At 38.0% G+C, this 22,384-nt stretch overlaps 1 protein-coding gene across 1 annotated transcript in view; it reads left to right on the forward strand.

Annotated features, from left to right (window-relative positions):
* The first annotated feature begins 3,022 nt into the window (after nt 1-3,022).
* Nucleotides 3,023-22,384, forward strand: part of LOC100031980 (cytochrome P450 2J2-like) — a 30,810-nt gene continuing 11,448 nt past the window's right edge. Inside the window, exons 1-6 of the mRNA XM_007480495.2 lie at nt 3,023-3,343; nt 7,364-7,526; nt 13,070-13,219; nt 15,159-15,319; nt 17,757-17,933; nt 20,936-21,071. Of these exons, the coding sequence (XP_007480557.1) occupies nt 3,152-3,343; nt 7,364-7,526; nt 13,070-13,219; nt 15,159-15,319; nt 17,757-17,933; nt 20,936-21,071 (979 nt within the window). The 5' untranslated portion in view covers nt 3,023-3,151. The remainder of the gene's footprint in view (nt 3,344-7,363; nt 7,527-13,069; nt 13,220-15,158; nt 15,320-17,756; nt 17,934-20,935; nt 21,072-22,384) is intronic.

The raw sequence follows: 22,384 nt of genomic DNA on the forward strand, positions 1-22,384 counted from the left end.
AACCTTTTCAAATTTTAATTTTTTTCTATCCTGCCTCAAGTTGCTGAGATTATGCTACACATATTATCCTATATATCAGTTAGAGATAACAACTCTGTTTGGGGAAATGTGACTATTATGTCTAAGCTTAATGACAACATTAATGAATTTACCCAAAAGTTTTTACTTATTACTATATCAATAGAGTTAGGATGGGATAAATAAAAGATGTGAGAAATTATTTCACATCTCATTAAATGTTATCAACATTCAATTGTCAATCATGCTCAAATAAAGTAGATATTAGAACCACAATGCTTACTGCTTGAGAGAATTGATTTTTCATATTCTATATTATTTTTCTATCGGGGCCCTAGATTATAAAGGCTCAAATCAGTTCCTACATATTAGAGAGGTTTCCTGAACCAGTTCATGGATATGGTCTATAAATTTTTCATTCTATTTCTCCTTATATTCCACATGGCAGCTCTTCAGAGAAGATAGCTCCATGCCCAAATCACTCCCCACAAACACACACTCTCCTATAGGCAAGGTATCCTCAAGTCCTTCAACAGTTTCTCCTATACCATGCTCTCAGGGTTCTTTTTTCTGTGGAGGATGAATGATGTAGTAAAATGACCACTGGGTTTGGAGGCAGAGGACCTGGATTCAAATATCAGCTCTATGACCCTGGGCCAATCATTGCTCTCTCTGAACTTTAGTTTTTCCTCTTTAAAATGAAAGGCTTATCATAGATAACCATTAATATCCCTTCCAGGTCTACAATGATAAGCCTTTGAACTTTCCTCAAATCCCCTACAGATTATCAGTATCCTTTCTGAAACCATGGTACCCAGAACTGAGCACTGTATCACAGAGGAAATCTGAATAGCAGAGCACTTCTACATTAATGTTTTGAAGTTCTAAGCCCCAAATCAAACCAGCAATGAGACACTAAGATACAATGCAATACAGTCTGAAGTATTCCTGACCCTGCATATTAATATCAGGTGCTGAGAGAGACTGAATAAGCATTGGGAAGCAGCTTCTAGAGCTCTTAGCCCACATTGTAATGCGTAATATATATAATGTAATATGATAGTATAGGGCATTATAACACATTGGAAGAACTAAAACTTGCAGACACCCAGAATTAGATCTGAGGGTGTCATCAAGGAAAAACTGAAGTTAAAGAGAGAGGTACTTCTACCCTGAGAACAGAGCCCACCTCAAGAAAAAGGATGGGAAAATGAGACCAAAAAAAACAAACAAACAAACAAACAAATAAGCAAACAAAAAACATCTAACCATAGAAAATTATTCTGAAGACAAGGAAAATCAAGAAACAAACTCAGGAGGGGACAATGAAATCAAATAAGCTACATTGAAAACCACAAGGAAAAATAGAAATTGGTTTCAGACCAATTCAAAGCTCAAAATGGATTTTAAAAATTAAAAAGAGAGGATCAGTAAAAATGGGGAAAAGAAATTAAATCAATACAAGAGTCAACAGTTTGGAAGAGGAGACACAGAACTTACTGAAGAAAATAAGAGCTTAAAAAGCAGAGTTGGGTAAATGGAAAAAGAGGTTCTAAAAGTTCACTGAAGAAAAAAATTATTAAAAGTAGAATTGGGCAAATTGAAGCTAATAATTCCATGTGATACAAAGAAACAACAAAATAAAATTAAATGGAAGAAAAGAAAATGTGAAATATCTCATTGGGAAAATAGCTTACCTAGACAATAAATCCTGGAGAGATAGTTCAATAATTATTGGACTACTTGAAAGCCATATTTAAAAAATCCAAAACATATTACAAAAAAATTGTCAAAGAAAATTGTCTTGATATTCTTGAATAAGAAGGCAAAACAGAGATTGAAACAATTCATAAAATACCTCTTAAAATAAATCTCCAAATGAATTCTCCCAGGAAACATAACCAAATTACAGAGTTCTCAGGCAAAAAAGAAAATACTTCAAGAAGCCAGAAAGAAAGAATTCACATATTGTAGAGCCACTTTCAGGATTACACAGGATTTAGTAGCTTCTTCATTAAAGGACCAGAGAGGGCTTGGTATATGATATTCTGGAAGACAAAGGTCTGAGGTGTAAAACAAAAATCACCAATCCAACAAAACTGAATATAAAATTTTAAGGGGAAATGGTCATTTAATGAAGTAGATTTCCAAGCATCCCTGATGGAAAAACTAGGTCTGAATACATCTCAAGATTCAAGAGAAGCATAAAAACAGTCCTCAAGAAATTGAGAAAATAAAAAGGATTTGATAAGGGCAAACTATTTATATTCATCTATGGAAAGAAGATATTTATAATTCTTCATTTTTTTTCATTATTAGAGCAATTAAAAAGAGTATACAAAGATGGAGGGTGTAGGAGTAAGCTGACTAGATAATATGATATCCCCCCCAAAAAATTAAGAAGTGAAACAGAGGATTGCACTGAGAGAAGAGGGAAGGGAGAGGTAGGAGGCAAATTATCTTTCCTGAAGAGGTACAAAAGCAATTCTAGTGGAGAGGAGGATGAGACTGGTGACAAAGCAACGTCTAAAGCTTACTCTTATTGGAATTGGCTGAGCAAGGGAAAAACACCCATATTGGGGGGTAGAAACCTATCTTTCCCTCTAGAGAAGGAAGAAAGTATTAAGAAAAGATGTGGGCAGGAATAAAAAAGAGGCAGCTGAGCTGGGGTCCAACTTGCCAGTTTCCTGGCCTCGCTGGACCTCTGCTTTCTGCTCTCCTAAATGAGGGGTTGGCTCTCTGTATCCCTTCTTATCCCAAAAGCTGTGGCCCTAAGATTTGGGCTCTACTAGGTAGGTCTCTGTGTGTGTGGGTCCCTTCCTTGGCCACCATGGCCAAGCAATCTCTCCAGTGCTCAGCAGATAAGTTCAGTCTTCTCTCTATGGAGGTGTGTTTGCTCTCTGGAGCCAAGCCCTGGCAGAGGACAGAGGGGTGGAGCATGGAGGAGAGGCTCACACTTCCTGCAGTTCTCAATGGCTAGGCAAGAAAATCCAGCCCTGTCAGCAATGCCAAGGGACAAACAACTTTGTCTCTCACTTCAACTCTGCTCCTGGTGGCCCCATTGTTGCTGTTGCTGCTACTGCAAGAGAAATACCTTGGCTTGCCTTGTGTTGGTGTCGAGCCTCTGGGAACCATGCTCTGTTCTCTTTGGGAAGGCAGCTTCCTGCAGACCTTCCTTCTCCTCTTCCTCATCTTCCTGATCCTAGCGAGTTACATGCAGAGGAGGCAGAGGCGTCCAAACTACCCCCCGGGCCCTCCTCAGTTGCCCATAATTGGCAACTTCTTTCAGATGGATTTTAAAAGACCCCAAATCACTATGCAGGAGGTAAGGACTGAGAGGGAGGGCCAGACTCCCCCATCTGTGAGGAGGGCAAGGGACCGGGGGTCCTGGGAAATGTACTGGATGGGGCAGCCACAAGCCTGGGTGATGCTGCTAACCCTGCTCTGGTGCTACCTGGGAAGCAGCCTCTAAGGATGGAAAGAATGCCTGGTTTGGGGTCCCTCCTTGCATCTGACATTTACTTCCTGTGCAATGGAGAGGAACTCAGAGGCTCATCACTTCTGCAATGTCATGGTTGAATTACCTTTTGTACAGAGTTAAGATCAGATGCCACTGAGATCCCTCCTGACTGTGCTTCTGATCAAATGAGATGATATGCAGAACGGGCTTCATAAAGCTTAAAGTGAAATGGAAATGTTGCTATTTTATCAGCATCATCATTATGCAAAGTCAATGCATTGCCATCTGCCTCAGTTTCCTCTTCAGTAAAACAAGAGTAAAGATAGCACCTCCTTCCCAGGGCTGTTGCAAAGTTCAAATGAGATAATAATTGTAAAGTGCTTATCACAGTGCTTGGAGCACAGTAAGCATTGCACATCTATATAGGCATACTATTAAATATAAGCTAGCATTATTATTTATAAAGTGAGAGATGAGTCCTTAAAAACAGGAACTGCCTTTTGCCCCTTTTTGTATCCTCAAAACTAAGCACAGTTCCTGGTATGCAGTACACACTTAATAAAGCAGCACTTGAGGTAGGAAGAGAGGAGGAGAGTAGGAACATTTGGCTCAAACTTTTTTAAAAAGTTAATATTTTTCATGTAATTGAGGAAAAAATAAGAAATTTAAAAATAAATGTTCATTAATTGACTGACTGGCAGAAACTGACCTAGAAAGCCTCTGAGATCCCTTCAAACAATTCAAGTCAGAGATCCTTAATATGGGACTATTGAACTTTGTTTAAAATATTTGTGATGACTGTATTTTAACATAATTGATTTCTTTTATTATCCTATGTTTTTTATTTTATGTATTTAAAAACTTTCTTCTGTGTAGGAACCCATACACTCCCTAGACTACCAAAGAGACAATAATACAGGCAAAAATGATAAGAAACTGTGTTTCTTATCTGTGTATAATAAATAAACAAATAAATTAAATAAATAAAAAACAGATAGATAGATAGATAGATAGATAGATAGATAGATAAATGAATGAATAAATAAATAAATAAATAGATAAATAAATAAATAAATAAACAAACAGATAAATAAATAAATAAATGAAATGAAACTTTGTATAATAAAAAAGAAGAATCTGTGCTCCTGGGGGCAGTTAGGTAGCAAGTGCTTAAAATACCTGGTCTAGAGTCAGGAGGATCTGGGTTCAAAATTGGCCTCAGCCATTTTCTAGCTGTGTGACCTAAGGCAAGTCACTTAAGCTCAATTGCCTGACCCTTGCCACTCTTCTATTAGAACTGATGCTAGGATAGAAGGGATGGGTTTTTTAAAGATTTTTTGCTCCAAGACTGTTATCTTAGGACTATGGACAAGCCATGTCAAGTAAATGAAGTTCATTGACCTTATTGATCAGCTTTGGCTGATAATATTGTTGCTGCCACCATCCCAGTAGTATTCTTTCCAAATAAGTTCAGCAAATAACAACTATTATTATTAATAATAATAATCAATAAATCATCAAATGATTAAACTGATAAATAAGCAATTGCTTCATAATAATTATAGCTAGCATTTAGATAACCCTTTAAGATTTTCAAAGTGCTTTACAAATGTGTTTTTATTTGACAATAAGGTGGGGATGAAGGGAGTTGACAGATTCCAGAAACCATTAGAAAACCAAGAGAGAAGTTGATTATTTGACTCCCTGCTTCTCTAGCATGTACTATTTAAGCACAATGAGAATGTTTCCATCCCTAGACAAGTGTGTTTAATTGCAATGATCTTGAATATTATATTCATTTTAATTTTCCCATATAAGTAATCCTTTTGAGACCACACATTAGCTCCATGACCTTGGGTAAATTACTTACTCATTCTGGGTCTTGGTTTTCTCACCTGTAAAATGAGAAGGATGCAGTAACTGAATTCAAAATTTCCTTAAATCTACCACTCTTCATAGATGATGGGGCTCAAAAAAACATATTCTTGATATTCCTAATGTACAGCACTCTTTCTCATTTCCATGCCTTTGGATTAGCTGTGTCCCCTGCCTGGAATCCTCTCCCTCCTCACCCCACCTCTAAGAATCCTTGTCTTCCACCTGAATCACCACTTCAATATGAAGCCTTTCCCATTCCTCCAGAGGCAAGTGCTTCCCCTCAAAATTAATTTAACTCTTCAATTCTATTTTATTGATCTACACACATGCTTACATATATACATGTTTTTGTATGTAAATACATTAGTTGGAATATATGCATATAGAAACACACCCACATTCAGGGATCCTTTTTATTTTCATCTTCATAGCCACAGTACCTGCCACAGTACCATCTTTGTTGATCAGCAGAAAGAGTCATGAGCATAATGACATTGCTGGGGACATTGAAGGAGGACAGATGCTTTTTCCTCACCACATCTCCATGAGGCAGCTAGTTTAAACATTAGCCATCCATTCTACAGAGAAGTAAACTGACACTTATAGAGGTCAAGCAATTCAAGAATCTTGACACACCATATTAGTGGCAAGCTGGTGTTTGGATCTACTTTTCTTTCCAAATGCTAACTTCTCTCAGAGATGGCATCTGTCTCCTACAAGTAGTGATGACCAAAATCCTGATGCTGCTACTCTTGCAGATATTTCCTCATATTAGCATAGGATAAGAAGTATCCTATTTCCTTAGGTTGGCATATGTAGAAATGCCAAAACTCAGACAGTAAGGCTGTAGAGGAATAGAAACTAGAAAAAAAGTCATAGAATTTCAGAGTTGGAGAAGGCCATAAAGTCCAAAAATACATTCAGAAAACAGAACCTCCCAATGATAATAGAAATTCTCATCCTATATCTACTTAAAGATTTTCAAGAAGGAAGAATGTATAACCTTCCCATTTAGCTATTTCCACCTTGGGATTGTTCTTCAATCATCTCAATCATGTCTGACTCTTCTTGACCCTACTTGCAGTTTTCTTGGCAGGGATACTGAGAAACTGAGGTAAACAGGGCTAAATTTCTTGCCCAGGGCCACACAGCTTGTATCTGAGGCTAGATTTGAACTGAGGAAGATGAGTTTTCCTTTTACCATTCCCTGATTCCAGTTGAATCACTCACACAACTTAGTGTTGTCTACAAATCATCTGCACACCCCAGCTTTTCCTTTATCCAAATCACAGATGAAGATGTAAGATAGCCAAGCACAGATCCAGAAAGAACCCAAGGGTTATTCCTACCTAGGACACTGAAAATCTAGGTACCTATGCATCAGGCATGTATCAGAGGTAAGACTTAATTGCTGAAGTTTATGATCCTGATGCTGATGCTGGCTGTCTATGACTATTCTGTGCTACCTCTCAGATGACATTTATATAGCCCTTGCACATTTCCAGAAAACTTAACAGACATTATCTCATTTGATCATCAACACACCCCTTTAAGAAAGCTACTACATATGTAAAAACTCCCTCTTCCCTTACATCTATTGGAACTCCCAGTTTCCATAAAAGCTCAGCTTCTATGGCCACCTTCTGCAAAAAATCTTCTTGCTCCTTCCCAGGTGCTACTCTCCCCTCCTGAAATCACCTTTCCATGCATTCTGTATTTACTTATCTATGTACTTATCTATCTTTCTATGTTCCCTATGTCAAGGGAAGGAAAAAATTGGGGGGTGAGGGGGTTTTGCCTTTTCAGTTTCCCGCACAACACCTGAGACATATTGGGATGAGTCAGTGTTTTTGGGGGGGTGAGCTGACCTCAAATAGATGAAATTGGATCAGACTGAATTGATTGGATTCCATTGGAATTGATACTTCAGATTACTAAAATGTAATCCCATAACAGTATAGCCTGAAAGGCAATTGTAGTCTGCAACTAAAACTAACTCTTTTTCAGCTTGTCAGGAAATATGGAAATGTTTTCTACATGGAAATGGGAAGTATTTCCTTTATACTTGTAACTGGATTGCCACTGATCAAGGAAGTCCTGGTCAATCAAGGCCAAGTGTTTATCGATCGCCCTCAAGTTCCTTTGAACTTTTATGTCTTAAAATCATTTGGTGAGTAATTTGGATTATTAAAAAAATTGCCTCTCCAATGTTTTTGAAGGTATCTTTGATCCCTGTCCCTCATCCTTCCTAGAGAATTCCAATCCACTTATAGAAGTCTTGTGGCTAGAATTCTGGTGAAATAAATAGTTTTTGGACGTTTTCTTCCTTGATGTCTGAGAATGAGGTGAGGAGAATAAGTTGAAGGAGAGAACCACCAAGATTGCAAATGGTTCATATTCATTCCAGAGGAGCATTTGAAGGAGCTTGAGACGTTCAACTTGAGGGCGAGAAGTTTCAGTAGGAAACAGGAAGGCAATGAGAGTTTTCTTCCTGAAGACCTCTTAATAGAATATAGATTAGACTTGTTCTCCTTGACTCCAGAACCAGTAACAAATCATTAGGGTTGCATAGGAGTACAATTTGACTGCATATAGAAAAACTTCCAAAAAGAGTTATCCAAAAATGAAATGGCTTTCCTACAGATGTTCTCTTTAAACAAAATCTACTCAGTATATTTTTCTAGTGTTCTTTTCTGGTCACAGGTTAGATTGGATGATCTCTGAGATCTCTTCCAACTCTGAAATTTTATGGATTTATTATTCTACCTTTAGGCCCTTTGACAAAGCAGAGCAATTGGCATCTGGAGGAACTCAATAAAACCAAAGTCTGAGGTCAAAGTCTTTGGTGGAGCATGTGGTAATAGGTAAATGAGGGAGGGTTTGGGGAGTGGAAGGGAACAAACATGAAGGAGAAGATACCTATTTTCCTGTTATTCAGAGGAGAAAAGCAGAGTTGAAGTCTAAGATTTAAAGAATGAAGGCATGGAACTGAAACCCATGGGAAGAACATCTTCTTCAAGAAATAGGAGGCTTAGACATCAGCTCTAAAGTTGGTTTGGTGTACAGCTGAGGAGTGGAGAAGGGGGGAAAAAGGTTTGGAAAAGTCACTGTCAAGACTTTGAAAGGTAGTCATTAAGGACAGAGTAGAAAGATTGCCAAAAGTAGAAAGAACAGTGTTGGAAGTAGGTAGAGTCACACTAGTTGATCTTGAAGTCCATTTCTACAACTTTCAACATTCTGAGGGTCTGTGATTCTTGACCACGTAACTGATGGCCCTTCAGCCAATCTTTCCATTTTTTCTGTGACAAATCATCTTCTAGCATCCTACACTTTAGCCAAAGTGCTCCTGAGAGCATCATACACAGAAACTGAAGCATTGCAGGACAATCAAACATAATCAACTTTGCTACTAGTAGCAATGCAATCCCGGGGGACTTATGAGAAGAAATGATATGCACATCAAGAGAAAAAAACTTTGGGAGTAGAAACACAAAAGAAAAACGTCTGGTTTGTCACTTATATGGGTATGTAATTTGGGATTTTGGTTTTAAAAGATTACTCCATTACAAAAATGAACAATATGGAAATAGGTTTTGAATGATAATGCATGCTTGATAGCTCTGTGAAGGGAGAGGGAAAAGCTGAGGGAGAGAACATGAATCATATGACCATGGAAAATATTTTAAAATAAATGAATTATTTTTAATGCCCCTGGCACTGTTTCTCTCTCCTGCCTGCACCCAGATAAATGATCACAGATTTAGAATTGCAAGGAAAATTTAAGGACCTCCAGTCCAGCATCTATCCCCCACTTTTCAAATGAGATAACTGAAGTTGAGAGAAAGAAAATGGCTTGTGTAAAATCACATAGTTAACAAATTTCAGGGACAGAATTCAAACTTGGGTCTTCTTAACTCCAAGATCATAGCTCCATCTTCTAAACCTTGCCTTTTTCTATGTTATGCCCTTCATCTGAATATATGATGGCAGATATAGAATCTGCAAGGAAACTTGAAAGCCACCCAGGCCAAGCCCTATCCTCCATTTTAAAAATGGATTCAAGAGAAATTGAGTGATTTGTGTAAAATCCCCATAGCTTGGAGGCAAGATTTAAACCTAGATCTTCTTAACTACAAGATCAAGTCTCCATCCTCTGTACCTTGACTTTGCCTGTGTTATAACATTCATCTGTAATACTCTCCCTCCTTGTTTGCCTCTTCAAATCTTTCAAGAATCAATTCAAATGCTTGACATCATCATAAAGCTTTCCTTTGCCAACAATACATTCTAGTGTTTCTAATATCAGAGAAATTTGTACTTATCTTAAACTTATTTTAATTTAAAATGATAATTCACATCAGTTCTTAGGAAAGTGCCCAATACATAATTATAAATTATATAATTATATAATAATATATTATACTTATATAATATATATAAATAATATAATTATAACTTATTGATTGACATTTATGTATTTATGGAGGGTTTCCTGGCTTACTTTCAAGAAAGATGGAAACTTAAATTCCCATTTGAGTTCAGCCAATCTGACACTTTCTGTGTCGGTATCATCACTTAACGCTGGGGTTTCTTCATCTCCAGTCACTAATAAATGGTTATTGAGTGAATGAGTGAAAGGGCTCAGGATGGATATTTGTGTATTTGAGAGAATCATGGGTTCTTTGCTTCTCAGGATCATGATTGTCTGGACCTGAATTGGAATCTCCTCTCAACATTTCCAACAAATAATAATCTAGGGAATGTTTAAAGATCTGCAAGTATTGGGAGCTCACCAGCCCTCAAAGAAATCTTGGAGTAATACCGATGAGAAATTTGTCCTTGCCAGCAACTTCAATTTTCCTCCTTACTTATTTTCCTGATTTCTCCTAGTTTTGTTCTCTAGGTGTTTTGATAAATCATCAAAATTGAGAAACTTGAGGTACAAAAGCTATGAGCTTAATATATTGTTTGGCAAAGTGAACAGTTACCAATAAGAGAGGTAAATGGTCCCTAAGTAACCAAAGATTCCTAACACAGTCAGAGCAGCTTTTTCATACAGTTTGGTGGTTACATAAGGTACTGAGATATGCTCCCCTAAACTAAAATTATGATTGGTTCTTAATTACATTATCTGACCATCGAACCAAAGGTCTTTAACTGTCATGGTAACCATCAAACCTAAATTTGATCAACACCCTGTTGGAAGAACTCATGATAGCTAACCCTACACTGTCCTGCCACACCAGGGACTTTTACAGAATCCGTGGTGTTAGGTTGGGTAAACAGACTTAGTTATCCTTCTGTAACAATCTCCTGAAGGGTCATTATCTATCTCTTCTTGTACCTATGGAACTGGCACTTGGAGAAGAGCCATAATCAGGTTATCTCATCTTCACCTATCTTATCTACCTCAAATGCCATCTTGTTTTGGTCATTTTATAAGGATTGGGCATTGGACCTGTAATCTAAGCCTTAAAGATCTACAGGCTGGTTATGATAGCAATGGTTGATTGCATTTGTGACAATTATGATTAATAAAACCCTTAACTACAAATCAATAATCAATTTCACTTAGAACCACAGTGGAAAAAATATAATCTCTCTTTCATATGAAATCATCAATATGATTGTGTTTACCTTCTGTTATCTCCTCTGTCCTCTTTTTACATTAACAACAACTTTGGGCTTACTGCAGGCTACTGGGGTGAACCTATATATCAAGTTGTATAATATGAAATCTCCAACCACTGGGAGGTCCTACCATTTGTCTTGACCCAGACCTATTTCTCTGCTTCATTTCCTTTTTTTCTGGGCAAGGGCACTGCCATTATTCCACCATCTTTTAATTTTTATAAATTACCTCTATTATTTGCTATCTCCTAAAATACTAATGAAAAAGAACAGAGAAACTACTTAGTACAGATGAAAAGGAATGCATTTCAGGCATGGCCTGAAGAGAATGTCCAGAACTGAAAGATGGAGTATCTTTTCCCTAGAACAGCCAGATGGTCAGTGTTGCTGGATCAAAGAGTACAAGGTAATAAGTTAGGTTTCAGAAGACCGGAGAAGTAGAAGGGGGCTGAGTTAGGAAGGACTTTGAATGCCAAACAGATGGTTTTCTATTTTAACTTGGAGGTGATATAGAACCACTCGATTTTTCATATGGTTTGGTCCTTCCAGATCCTATATTCTGGTGACACAGCCTTCATGAAATTAGGACAATCTTCCCTCCTAGTAGAATACAAACTCTTTGAAGTTAGATATTACTTTTTGCTTGATCTTCATGCCCCTGATGCCTATTAAAGTGCCATTCATATGGTATGTTTTTCATGAGTGTATTTATTTTTTAATTGAATGTCTCTGAATCATACACATCAGATGAGGACTTTAGTGGGAGATGGCAAAAGTATTCCTCTCAAATTTCTTTGCTTGCCACCTCTTCTAGGTTCTGAGTTCATATCAGTAGTTTCCCCAAAACAATTAATCATTCCCCAAAAAATTAATCATTACCTGGTCCCCTTCTTAAAACCCCTCCCTACCTAGAAGCCCCATCAGGAGGAAGGATTTCAGTCAGGTTTGCAGGGGATAGAGTGCTGAGCTTAGTCCAAAGCTCATCTCAGACATTTATTTACTGCCTATGTGATCCTGTCCAAGTCACTTAACCACAGATTCCTCAATGGAATAATGAAGATAATAACGTCCTGAGTTGTTGTGAAGATCAAATGAGATAATATTTGTAAAGTGCTTACACCGTGCTTAGAGCATAGCAGGGGCTTAATAAATGCTTGTTTCTTTCCTTCCCCTTTTCTTTACTCTTTTAGTGGCCTCTGTGGATTGACTATTCTCTTTTTCCTAGGGGAAGGGTTAGTTATACAGAATCATTTTCATCTGTTCTCTGTCATTAAAAAAGCAACATACATCTTAAGTCTCTCAATGCAGGGTACTCCCCAAAATGATATGCTTTGCTCTTTAAGTTCTTCATAGGAAAGATATCTCCTGGAAGAGGAGTGCCCTAGGGTCTTTCTCCTTCCTCCTCTCTCATTCTTGAGTGGAGAAAAATGGGATTGAATTTTTGAACTGTCATCAGTGTGGAAGGACCTTATCAGTTCCAAATTATATGACAAAGGGAAGACACCTGTATGCTTGTGATACTTCCAGAAAGTATAGTCCAAGGTTTTCTGCCCCTGATTGAGCCTTAACACTGTTGAAGTCATTAAGGACCACTTGAGCTGGCTTAGGTCCCTCAAATTGGATCAGACCATCCATATTAGGAGTTGGGATCCTTCTGTCTGTAATTGTCTTCTCCAAAGCAGAAACTCATCTGACAGCCAATTATCTCTGATGAATATAAACTAGCAGCTCATAAGTATGAGCATATGCACCCCAAAGTCCATGGCCTATTTATAGACCCTAGGCACTTCTGGACACTAACATCTCCCTCTGCTTCATCTTTTGGACTTTCAGATCTTTCCATGTGCTCTAAAGGTGAATTTTAAGTGTTCTCTCCCCAGCTCCAGTTCTTTGGGAACAGGGATTATCTAGTTCTTTTCTAATTGTATATCCAACAAAGTGTTGGGCACATAGTAGGTACTTTTAAAGTGCTTGTTGAATTGAATTCCAATATTTTACACAAGATGTAATAATGATACTGGTAAAATTACAGAAATTTGAAGTATAGAATGAATTATTATTATTATTATTATTATAATTTAGGCTTAGTCATGTCTAATGGACAAGCATGGAAAGATCAAAGAAGATTTGCCTTAATGACCCTAAGGAACTTTGGCTTGGGAAAGAGGACCCTGGAACATCGAATCCAGGAGGAGGTCAGATACCTCACTGAGGCTATCAGGGAAGAAAAAGGTGAGTGCTGGTCAGGCAGAGATATTTCTAATTTTCTCTTTGGCCAAATGATCATTAAAGGTGTCCATAAGACAGAGAGAAAAGGTGGGCCCAAACAGAAGGAGAAGACGGGTCATCCCTAGACTAGAGAGAGACAAACTCTTCTCACCTCAGAAAAATTTTCAGACACAGGAAGAAATGAGCCACCAAGCAAAGGAAGGAACCCCTTGAAATTCCTTTCTCATTAGTACCATTATAATCATCTTCTTCCATCAGCTCATACGCCCCTGGATGTCTCACTTCTTAAAGTAGCACACACAGAGCCCTAACTTGGCTCTCCATTCAAGGAACTCCCTACATAACCAGATATGCACATAGTCTGCCTCAATAATCTGCTGCTGCCCTACTTTATGTCTTCTTTTTCTTCCTCCTCACCCTTTTTCCTTTCCATTTACTGATTCATCTCTCCTGCTTAACATTTCCCTTTCACTCTTCTCTTTCTTATTCTCTATTGTCTTTATATTACACACACACATAGATATTGTTGTCTTCACTAATTTTTATAATTTTGATTATTTTTAATTAATCATTTATTTTCTTTCTTCTACTTTCTCTTCCCAGTGGATCTGCAAAATCCTCATAACAAATACACAATCAAACAAAATCAGTTCTTACACTGCCCATGCTCAGAAACTTACATCTCGTAGAGTACTTGAAGTCCATCATATCTCTGTCAGAATATGGATGAGAGTCTCCATCACTGGCCCTCTGGAATCATGGGGGGGGGGGGGGTTTACAATGATCTAAATTCTTAAGTTTATCCTACTCATCTTTCTTTTTAGAATATTTATAAGTGTATACATTGCACATTCTTCCACTCTACTTCCTCTTTCTAAACTTCTTTTTCCTTCTCTTCCTCCCTCCTATCCTCTTTCACTTCACCTTTCTTCTCTTCCTCTACTGCCCCCTCTCATCATCACAGATTTAGAGTAAAAATGAACCTTAAAGGGCATCAATTCCTCCCATCCCTCCTATTCTGCAAATGAGTAAACTGAGGAATGGAGCAATTGAGTCACTTGCCCAAGGTCAATCAGTCAGTCAATAAATGTTAAGTGACTACTATATATGCCAAGCACTATGCTCAATGGTGGAAATACTTTTTTAAAAAGAGAAAAATAATCCTTATCCTCACAGAACTCAAAATATAAAGGGAATATATATATATGTGAATATATATATATACATAAATACACACACACACACACACACACACACACACACATATATATATAAGCAACTATGTATAAAAAAAGATATCGACAGGAGAAACCAGAAACAATCAAAAGAAGGAAAGCACCAGAACTAAGGTGACCAAACTAGAAAGTATCTGAGGTAGAATTTGAATCTGGTTTTACTGCCTCCTTTCCTGATCCACCTTCTCATTGCTTTTTTTTTTTACATTCGAGCTGTAATTTCACTATACGACTCATATTTATTCAGGTAGCCCACAGGTGCATCTAGTGGTGGGGATTTATATATGAGGACAGACATGTGTGGACACATGCATATGTGTGTTCATGCCCACTGCATACAAATGGGCACACCTTGGTGGACCTACACACCTGATATATCAAACATAAAGTCATCGAGATCTCTACCTCCCTCAGAGGTAATCTGGTCTAACCCCTTCATTTTACTGATGAGTAAATGAAGAAAAAGAGAGACAAAGTAACAGGGAATCTACAGTCAATTAACATACCAATTAAATCCTACACTTTGACTTAACCATTAAGAGGGACATGATCTTTCCTCTTTTCTCACATCTTTTTACGCAGTTGCCGCTTATGGGCAATAATAACAAAGCAGGTGTTTGTTGGGAAGGTAGAAAGCCATTCTGGGCTTCTCGACCAAGCGTGGATGGCACAAAGAGTAACTCAGCCCTTTCTCTTCTTGTCTACAGGGCAGCCCTTTGACCCCCACTTTCAGATCAACAATGCCGTTTCCAACATCATCTGTTCCATCACTTTCGGGCATCGCTTTGAGTACCACGATCCTCAGTTTCGGGAGCTGCTGAAGAGTGTGGATGAAGTCATAATACTTGAAACCACTTGGCAGTGTCAGGTAACAGACCAGCATCCCTTCTTGGGCAGGGCCAGCTCAGCCTCCATTGGGCAGTGTAATTTTTTTCACCAGAAAATAAAGAAGCAAGGCTCTTCAAGTGGTGTGAGAGCAGCTGTAAGTGGAGAAAGGGACTGGAAAGGGAAGAGGAAAGAAACAAGAATATTTTTAAAGCAGTGACATGAAAGACCATACTTGATATTTCCAAAATACCATCATTTTCAAATAATGGACTGAAAAAATTTTAACATTTTCAGGTTTATCTAAAAATCTTTACCGAGATGAGCAATTTATAAGCATTTATTAAGCACCTGCCATATGCCAGGTACTGTTAGGCAATGGGAATACAAGGGCAAAAATGAAATGGACTCTGACTTTTAGTATTTATATTCTTCTACTGGAGAAGACAACACACACTCAAGTAAGTGAAAATACAAATAAATAAATAGAGGGGAAATATTCTGGTATGATAAATAGTAGAAGCTAGGAGGGCCAGGAAAGGCTTCATGTTGAAGCTGTTGAGCAGAGTTTTGAAGAAACCAGGGATTATATCCTCCCCACTATAGGGAGATGGGAGAGACAGATAGATAAAGAGAGAGGCAGAAACAACAGATACAGACAGCTAGAGAAACAGAATGAGAGAGACAGAGAGAAGAGACAGAGGGAGCCAGATAATTTATTCATTGCTCACATTTAAGACTTGTAAAGAGCTTTACATGTACTATCTCCCACCTCAGTGACTTTGCACTTGCTATTCCTCAAGCCAGGAAGGCTCTCCCTTCTCATCACTACCTTTTGGTTTTCTTTTAAAAAATCTTTTAAAAATTTAAAAATGTCTTTAAAAATTTCAGATTTCCAGATAAACATGGCTGCAGTCTAGATGCAGGACTCTTCCTCTTCTCATCACCTACTGATATGGGTTACTTCAAAAGGCCAAAAAAACTAAAACTCAATTTCAATTTTAACTTCTACTGTAGAATGTCTTTCTCATTCTCTCCAGCTGCTACTGCCTTGCCCTCAGAGATTACCTTTTTACTACTCTGCATCAATCTTGCACATACCCAGACATTTCTATATTGTCTCTCCCTTGGAATGTATGCACCTTGAAGGCAAGAACTGGAATTATTTTCCTCCACTTTAATCTCCTGCACTTAGCCCAAGTGCCCAGCACATGGAAGGCATTACACATGCTAAGTGCATAATAAATATTTGGGACTGACATTTCCTTGTATCCTAATGATATCCCTTTGAGGTAGTTGCTATTATTTTTCTCCACTTAACCAAATTGGAAGCAGAGGTTAAAGGAAGTTAATGACTTGCTCAACTACCAATAAGTGTTTCTTACTTGTCTTTCTAAGTCTTAATCCCACATTCTACCTCCTAGTTGATAAGTGAGTGAGCCACCAGGAAGGAGTCAGGTGCTCAAGATTTCATTGAACTTCTCAAGATTCTGGCTATGGAAAAAAATGAGGAAGAATGGTGAAGAACATTAGTTCTCATTTCTCTAAGAGGAGCAAAATGAAAATTCAAGTGAAAAGAATTCTGTGGGGCTGAGAGAGAAACAGAGGTCTGAATGCTAGCAATTTCTGAAGAATCTTATCTTTCCTTCCTTCCTTGCAGTTTGTGAGGCTGACTAGAAAGGGTGAATGAATGACTTCACTCTTTTATTAGAAAATTTTATTTGGTCAATTTAGAACATTATTCCTTGGTTATAAGAATCATATTCTTTCCCTCCTTCCCCTCTCCCTCCCCCTTCCCATAGCCGATGCACAATTCTTCTGGGTTTTACATGTGTCCTTGATCAAAACCTATTTCCATATTATTGATATTTGCATTAGGGTGATCATTTAGAGTCTACATCCCCAATCATATCCCCATTGACCCATGTGATCAAGCAGTTGTTTTTCTTCTTTGTTTCTTCTCCCACAGCTTTTCCCCTGAATGTGGATAGCATCTTTCTCCTAAGTCCCTCAGAATTGTCCTGGATCATTGCATTGCTACTAGTAGAGAAGTCAGTTACAAAAGATTGTGCTACAATGTATCCGTCTCTGTGTACAATGTTCTCCTGGTTCTGCTCCTTTCACTCTGCATCAATTCCTGGAGGTCCTTCCAGTTCACATGGAATCCCTCCACTTTATTATAATGATGACACTCTTGAAAGGGACATTTAGGTACATTAGGACATGGCCAATGAGCTAATGTATGACACAGGAGATATTTGGACACCAGCCTAGGTGTTATGAATGCAGTCTTATGGGTGGAGAGGCAACAATTAGAGAAGGATGAATTATAGAAGTGGTTAACAAAGAATTAAAGTAAACCCCTTGACCCATAAAAGGCCAAAAACCCTGTCCAGACAGAGTGAGGAATATAGAGGAATAAAAAAGTCTAACAGAAACCAGCACTCATGTTTCCTCTCTCTCCCTTCTTTTATATTTAGCTGTTCAATGTTTTGCCTCGGATAATGAGATTCCTGCCAGGAGCTCACCAGAAGTACTTTCAAGAATGGAAAAAGCTAAAGTCTTTTGTAGTCCGTGTGATCCAACAACACAAAGAAGACCAGAACACCGGAGAAGCTCGGGATTTCATTGATGCTTACCTGAAGGAGATGTCCCAGGTAATGTAGGCAGCAAAGAAATGTTTAAATGTTTAAAATGTGGGAGGTTAGGGTTGGGGGGGAAATGGGTTAATATTTTCAAAACTTTGCATTTGCCTCATAATGTAAGCATCTTCCCTCAATGGCAACCCTGGGAGGTACCAAGAATAAGTAATATCATTCCAATTTCATGTTATGTGGTGAATGTGTGTATATGTGTGGGTGGTTAGCTTGCTGGTGGAAAGCTCATAATTTTTATTTTGAACTATAAGAATCCATAAAGCTCACTGAATTCAACTCCGTTATTTTATAGATAGATAATCTAAGGTACAGAGAAGTTCATTGGTAAGCCCTAGTCACATATCTAGCCGTCCTTTCTGCCTCCAAGACCAATGCCCTTTACATTACAACATTTCCTTAGAACGGTGGCTGGGATTAAGTTTTGGCCCTGATATTTCATCCCAGTTAATTTATCACTGAAATGAGGATTTTCTGTGTACATCCTATCCCATAGAATCATTGTGGTAATCCTTACAACATTATCAAAATAAATTAAAGTGTAAATCTTATATGTGCAACCAAACTATCAACACCTTTGAGAAGTTATGCGGAGATGGGACTAGAATCCATTGGTGATTATTTTTGGCCAGTTTTCCCATCACCATCATATTGGACGTGATGAATGCCAACTTCTACCATTGCCATACAGCTAAATCTTGTCCTGGGCATCCGTATGCTTAGCCACTAAGGAATATTCAGCATACCACACATGGAGAACATTCAGATCTAGGACCACCTTTGAGGAAAGACATTCATAAACTGGAGAATATTGAGAAGAAGCCAGTTAGCATGATGAGAGTCCAATAATTCAAGCCTTTAAGGGGTTCTATTGTAGTAACAGAGGATGTTTAGCCTGGTCAGGAGAAGACTTTAGGGAGCATAGTGTGTCAGGAGAAAGAGGGCATAGGTAGCTCTGCTTGTTCCCAGAAGACAGAATAAGGTGAAAGGGTGTGATGAGCAAAGTTCATCTGGGAATAAAGAATGGGGAGGAAATGCCCTTTGAATGCAATGAACTGGCTCAGAAGGTTGTGCATTAAATGTTGGAGTATTTTAGGTTTCCTCTTCAAGTATAAATTGGTATAAACATACAGGCAACTTGTTTATTCCATGTGAATATACTTTGTGAAAGGATTATTAGGTTCTGGGTCAGAAGTCAGGATGAATCATCTTCCTGTGGTAAAATCAGAGCCCAAACATTTGCCTAGTTGTGTGACTGGAAAAATCAATTAACTCTGTTTACTTCAATTTCCTCATCTTTAAAATAAGCTGGAGAAGGAAATGACAAATCACTCCAGTATTTTTGCCAAGAAAACCTCAATTGGGGTCATAAAGAATTAGATACAACTGAAAAAGACTGAACAACCAAAATCCTTTGTAAATCTTAAAGCTCTGGAGTTAAATTATCAATCTTATATATTCAATCAATGTTTCACTTTCAAATATTGAATTAACTAGTCATATTTGCCTGGGAACAAATGATTTTTCTGAGACTAAATGTCTTCACTTGCTAAATGGATATAATAGTATTGGCATTACCTAGCTCACTGGATGGTGGGGAAAGTAGCTGAAAAATTGTAAAGCATTTTATTTTCTTGTTATTAAAAGAATAAATCAATGGAGTGAAATATGTAGTATCGTTTAGAAAAAATAATCATGTTAAGAAGCAACAATAACAACTTCCACATATATGCATATCTATCTTCTAGGCTTACAAAATGGATGTTGCTCATTGTTATTGTTGTTATTTTTCCACTCCAAGTTATGCTGTGAGATAGCTAGCAGAGATACTATCTCCATTTCACAGATGAAGAAATGGAAAGCAAAAGAGATTAAGGGATTTGCCCAACAATCATGAATCATAGATATATGAACGTGACTCTTGACTCATTACTCTATTTTAAGAGTAAGAAATAGGTGAGAGTTGAACCTCAAATGAAGGGCAAGTTATTAAGGCAATTAAGTGGCACAGGGATATAGTTTGAAAGATATGAGTTTGGATCTATCTTCAAAACTACTTGTGTAACCCAGGGCAAGTCACTAAATCTCTGTTGCCTCAGTTTCCTTACTTGTAAAATTGAGAATAATAATCACATCTATTTCACAGAGTTGTTGAGAGGAGCAAATGAGAAAATATTTATCAAACTCTTATCACAATGCCAGGCACAGAGAAAGTACTATATAAATGGTAGCTATTATTAGCTCCATGGTACAACTAGCTTTACTCCTGCCAGATAAAGAAATATCAGCAAGTATTAATTGGTATGTGGTTAGATCTTTAGTAGAGGGATAATAAAATTAATGATAATAATAATGAGAAGGGAGTGAAAGAAGAAGAATAAAGAGGTGGAGGAAGAAGAAGAGATCAAGGACGAGAAAGGAGGAGAAAGGAGAGAGAGATAAAGAAGAATCAGCAGAAGAGGAGCATGAAGAGGAGCATGAGGATGAGGATGAAAGGAAACCTAGCTATATTCATTTTCAACACAAACTTCTATCAAATGGTGGGGCCTCATCAACACTTTCTAAAAAGTTTCCCTTGGTTCAAGCCCATTCCCTTCTTGGTATGGCACTGGGGATGGAGGTACATACACATAGGGCTATGCAGCAAGGGGTAGTAGATTTAGGGTCAGGATCTAGAATTCATGGGCCAGTTCTGTCGTCATTTATTAGCCATGTGACAGGGAAATTCACTTAATCATCTCAAAGCTTAGGTTTTCTCACCTATAAAATGAAGATCACATCTACTTGGGTTTTGTGAGAAAAATACTCAGGAAACCTCCCAGCCCAATGAAATAGGCGCTCTCATTCTTGGGAGCACCTACTGTATTCTTCAAGGTTAAAGAGAAGCCCAGAATCTGCCCTCTCAACCTTCCCAGAACCTTGATTAGGGCATGGTTAAACATGTTTGAAGAGAGCCACAATTATCTTTTGTATTAACCAACTGATCCTTGTCTTTCTAATTTAAGGGTAACATCAGCCCTAGTTTTAATGAACACAATTTAGTCTGGTGCACCCTGGACCTCTTCTTGGCTGGAACAGAGACAACATCAACCACTCTGCGGTGGGCTCTGCTGTATATGGCCCTTTATCCAGAGATCCAAGGTATGATGATGGCCCCAGGACAGAAAAGGGTCACACGCCCATCTAGGATTCTTCCCCAGAAGAAAGAAGCTTCCATTTATATAGAGCTCTAAAGTTTGCAAAGCAATTTACATGCATTACCTTCTTTCAGTTCTTGGAATAAAGCAGGGACTGCCATCCTTCACAATCTTTTTCACATGAAAATTGTGTTCAGGTCCCCATAGGATGGTAGCTGCTGGTCAGGACAAAAGAGCGAGTATAGGATTGGGGAAAACATGAGTTCAAATTCTGCCTCAGGCACTTATTAACCATGTGATTCTGAGCAATACCATGTAACTTCTCTCAGCCTCAGTGTCCTCCTCTGTAAAATGAAGGATGATAATATCACAAATAGTGTTGTTCTGCTGATCAAATAAGTTAAAATATGTAAATAACTTTGTAAACCTTAGAGTGCTACATCAATTCTACCTAATATTTTGTTATTTATTATTTTAGTTGCACTATGACTATTTCTTGATTTGAAAGGTATGTGATGACAAAAGTAATATGGGGAAATGCATTTGTATTCTATAGAATCTGAATATTTTCCATGGATTTTTAAATTGTAATCAAAACAATGATTCCTTGAGTAGATATGGATTTGCATATTTCTAGCAATTACTACTTGGAGAAATCCACAGCTCCCAGGTTGGAAACCTGGGGGCTTGGCATGCTTTGGTTCCCATTAAAATCTTCCCCAGGATGAAACATCACTTTCACCTATCTGAGACTATTCCCCAAAGTAGAATTCTAAGTAGCCAATTACCAGAATGGAAATCAGACCAAATCCTTATTGTGTACCCATTATATGGCAGCCCTGGGATTACAAAGTCTATGTCAACAGGAGCAAATGGCACTAGCAGTGTCTAACATGATGGCAAAATGGCAAAGGGAAGCTCTTCGAGGGCAAGGACTCTTTTTTTGCCTTTTTCTATCTCTAGGGCTTTGCATGGTGCCTAGCACATAGTAGGTTAGTATAAATGTTTATTGAATTGAATTGAAAGGCATAGAGGATAGTCCCAAGAGTTGGCACATAAATCCCAAAGCCCAGCCTAGTTAAGTGCCAAGCAGTTCCACCCAGGATGATGGACAATTGGTACTGAAGTCTAAGAGCAACTCTTGATAGGAAGAATGATACCAAATGGTCCTCAGCTCCATGTCATCAGTTCCTTATTCTCCAATGATCATGACACAATGATGGGAAATGGGTAGAAGGTGCTAAGGATCACATTGTCAGCTATAATTAACTGTATTCTAAGCATTCTAAATGTGGAATCTGGCCATTGTCCACAAAC

Source organism: Monodelphis domestica, chromosome 2 (assembly GCF_027887165.1).
Source record: "Monodelphis domestica isolate mMonDom1 chromosome 2, mMonDom1.pri, whole genome shotgun sequence".
Taxonomy (NCBI): domain Eukaryota; kingdom Metazoa; phylum Chordata; class Mammalia; order Didelphimorphia; family Didelphidae; genus Monodelphis; species Monodelphis domestica.